At 36.2% G+C, this 3,457-nt stretch overlaps 1 protein-coding gene across 1 annotated transcript; it reads left to right on the top strand.

The window, feature by feature from the left end:
- The first annotated feature begins 265 nt into the window (after window positions 1-265).
- Window positions 266-3,204, top strand: LOC137739674 (nudix hydrolase 13, mitochondrial-like). Its single transcript, XM_068479336.1, has 6 exons — window positions 266-769; window positions 989-1,113; window positions 1,925-2,042; window positions 2,166-2,249; window positions 2,377-2,532; window positions 2,643-3,204. Exons 2-6 carry the CDS (start codon window positions 1,037-1,039, stop codon window positions 3,027-3,029), a joined length of 822 nt encoding a protein of 273 aa, XP_068335437.1. The 5' UTR covers window positions 266-769; window positions 989-1,036; the 3' UTR covers window positions 3,030-3,204.
- The last annotated feature ends 253 nt before the right edge of the window (window positions 3,205-3,457 follow it).

The following is a 3,457-nucleotide window of genomic DNA, read 5'->3' as shown; positions in this document are numbered from 1 at the left end:
GGTTGGATGGATATATTTACCAAAAAACTGAATTTTAATTGAAAGTTAATTCAATCATCATCAGTTATAACTTATAAGGGGGTGCCAGTTGCCACATGAGAATGGCCAGAACTTAATTAAATTGTATAACGATAAAATAATAAAAATAACTTAATGGAGTGGAGACGTTATGGAAATGAACTTGGCACGGTTTTCTTATAAATGGATGCCGTTGCTCTGGTCCCGCGGAAATCTCTGGCCCTCACCCTCACCTCGTTCTCTCTCTCTCTCTCTCTCTCTCTCTCTGTTAGTTCTTTCTTTGAAATTCCCTCGACATTATCATTATTCCATCGATATTTCTTGTTCTGTATTATTCCCTTTCTAATTTTACTCATCTCCAGGAAAAGCTGCAGTATGATGTAGATTCTTCTCTTGTGTCTGACACAAAGATATCTATATATACAAGTCAGTTGGCAGCTTGTCCGGCCGCCTCTTGGGAGAAGCTAAGAGTTATTTGGGTCGATCCTTGGACGTAAATGTTGTGCTGCATTGTTCAAAGCTAGCTAGCAGCAGCTGGCCTTGACCTGCCCTTATAATCGGTCGAGTTTATTTGTTGACGAGATATATGAGAGCTAGCTGATCATTTAATAAGAAATTTTTGTTGATCGATCGAGAGAGAAAGAGACGAGAGTTTAAGTAATTTGTTGTGTTATGTTATGAAAGCTAGCTAGCTAGCTAGGTAGTACAGCTGGTTCTTTTTCCTCAAAGTTCGTACAAAACTAATTACCAGGTACGTAACCTACCTTCCAAATCAATATTACAAGTATCTGTTTTGATTAATTCCTCTTGTTCTAGCTTTACTTGTATCTCTCTCTCTCTCATAATGCTTCTAATTATTGTGGTTTTTGTTTTTTTTGTTTTTAAACCGATCTACTTTAGAATCAGATGGAAATTACCTCATTCATTTTTATTAATTAATTAATTAATTTTCTTGGCTTTGGGTTTGAAGGATAGTTTCCGTAGATATATAGAAGAATATTTATATAAACACATCATCATGTCATCTTCTGTGCTACTAGCGCGAACTGGGCGACATCGGCAACGCTATGACAACAATTTCCGACTCGTTTCTGGGTACGTATGTAGCAATAGTGTGCCCTTCTTTTCCATTCATTGCTTCATCAAATACTTTCGTCTGAGTTTCATTTAATTGGGGGTTTCTCTGAGTTTCATTTCACTTACATATATGTATATATTTTTACTGTTGGCGCGTGATTTTTCGTCCCTTGTGTTAATCAGTTGCTGCAGCGTTATTAGTCAAGTTTCCATTCATTTGTCTTTCCTCTCGATCGAGTGCGTTCAAATTGTAATACTTTAGAATTCGATGAAAGTAAAAAATAATCAAATTACTGATAATAAATATAATATATATTAGGGATCACCAAAAGAAAATAAAAACAAAAGGTACCAAGCCCCAATTAACTAATAACCACTGGTAATACAGTAGCAATATATATGGTTAGCTATATACACTTGACTTTGCTGTTTGATGGATGCATGCAAATTGTCTTCATCTCATAGGTCATAGCAATTACAACTTACAATAAGGGATGACTTAACTTTCTTTATGTTTTTATATTTTGCACGATCTTTTTTGTCTCATTCACAGTATTCTTAATCACAAAATTATTATGATAATAGAAACCATCTTTTTAAATCATATTATGTAAATCACATGACGTGGTTGTTGACGTTTGATCTATATTTTTAAATTATGTAAGTCCTAGAGTCTTATTTGATTGTCACATTGTAAAATTTACAAATAAGATTTAAAACAATGGTTACTCTACCATTACCCTTAGGTTTAAAATACATTATGGAAGGAATTCAATCTGGAATACTACGTACTCATAGAGCTAGGTCGTACTTGCACGTGTTGCAACAGATGCATTCCTTACCGGATAGCAGAAGACGATGGAGACGACCAATTTGTTGATATTGAGAACAGGATACAAGTTCTTATGGTTTCTTCACCAGACCGTCATGACAGAGTCTTCCCAAAAGTATGCATACATCTTAATTAATTACTTCATTTTTTCCAGATTAACTGATTCTAATTCATCACCATCTGCTGTATGGTTTAATTAATTAGCTTCAAATGTGCGCGTGTGTGTCTGTACTGTCAGGGTGGATGGGAGGATGATGAGACTGTTTTAGAAGCTGCTTGTCGTGAAGCCTTTGAGGAAGCAGGGGTCAAAGGAACCCTAAGAGTACGTACTAATTGTGCTTAATTTTATTTGTATTTGGTTTGATGATTGTTAGGAAATTAATGATGAAGCATAAGAACCTTAACGTTATATATAACTGGTTTGTCTGTATATTTTTTCTCTCGATCAGGAAACTCCGCTGGGAGTATGGGAGTTCAGAAGCAAAAGTAGAGAGGAAATGTGCAGCCTCAGCCTGGAAGGAGGATGCAGAGGATACATGTTTGCGTTGGAGGTCACTCAAGAGCTCGATACCTGGCCAGAGCAGCAAAACCGTGACAGAAAATGGGTACGTAATTAGTACTACGTACATATTTCTATAACATATTAATCATCTAAAGTAGAGATTTGATTTTTAATTATTTAAATTCTATGTGGAATTAATATGTACGGATATAGCTAAGCATAAAGGAGGCTTTTAGAGTCTGCCGGTACGAATGGATGCGCAAAGCGCTGGAGCAGTTTCTAAGAGTTATGGCAGAAGTTTCAATCTATGATGATGATGATGATGATATTGATGAAGGTGTACAAGTGAAAGTTGTGGAGATGATGACGGGATCAGAAGATCAGATGAAAGGAGGGGAGCTGCCATCTACGGATTCTACCCTGCACCCACTGCCGCAGGCGGCCTCTTCATCAGATGTGGAGCATGTGGTGGCCGAATGTAAAATAGTGTCGTCAAACTGCTACATAAAGCCTGCTTCTTCAAGTGCTACTCAAATGGTGATGTCCATTGTCATGGCACTTGGCTCTCAAGGCCAAGGGGTTGCCATTGATGACATATGACTATATGATATAAGAAGCACGATATATATATATATATACACGTATATATATATATATGTATATAGAGGGTGCATGGTGGCTCTCAACTTTACCCCATTTTTTAGCTTTTGTCTCTAGATTCTCATATTAGTTTTTTCCGCTCTCCAACTTAACCATGTATTACACTAGTGGTTCTTCTGTCAAATTTGTTTTCTTTTTCGTCAAATTTAAGGGTATATTGGTCTTTCTGAGTTTGGCTTGTAGGATTCCCACTATGTAAATGATATCCCTTGCCAGAATTAATTTTTAGGAAAACTAATGAAAATGGCTTGAAAACTTTGAGTTTTAACGATAAGGACAAAATAAAAGGTAAAGTGAATAATATCAAGTTTGACTTTTTAGTGTCAAAATGTAGTTTTTCATTAAAGTGAACAGTACCGCGGACTTTT

The sequence above is a fragment of the Pyrus communis genome, chromosome 7, assembly GCF_963583255.1.
Source record: "Pyrus communis chromosome 7, drPyrComm1.1, whole genome shotgun sequence".
NCBI classification, from domain to species: Eukaryota; Viridiplantae; Streptophyta; class Magnoliopsida; order Rosales; family Rosaceae; genus Pyrus; species Pyrus communis.
This window is presented reverse-complemented; position numbering and strand designations above follow the sequence as displayed.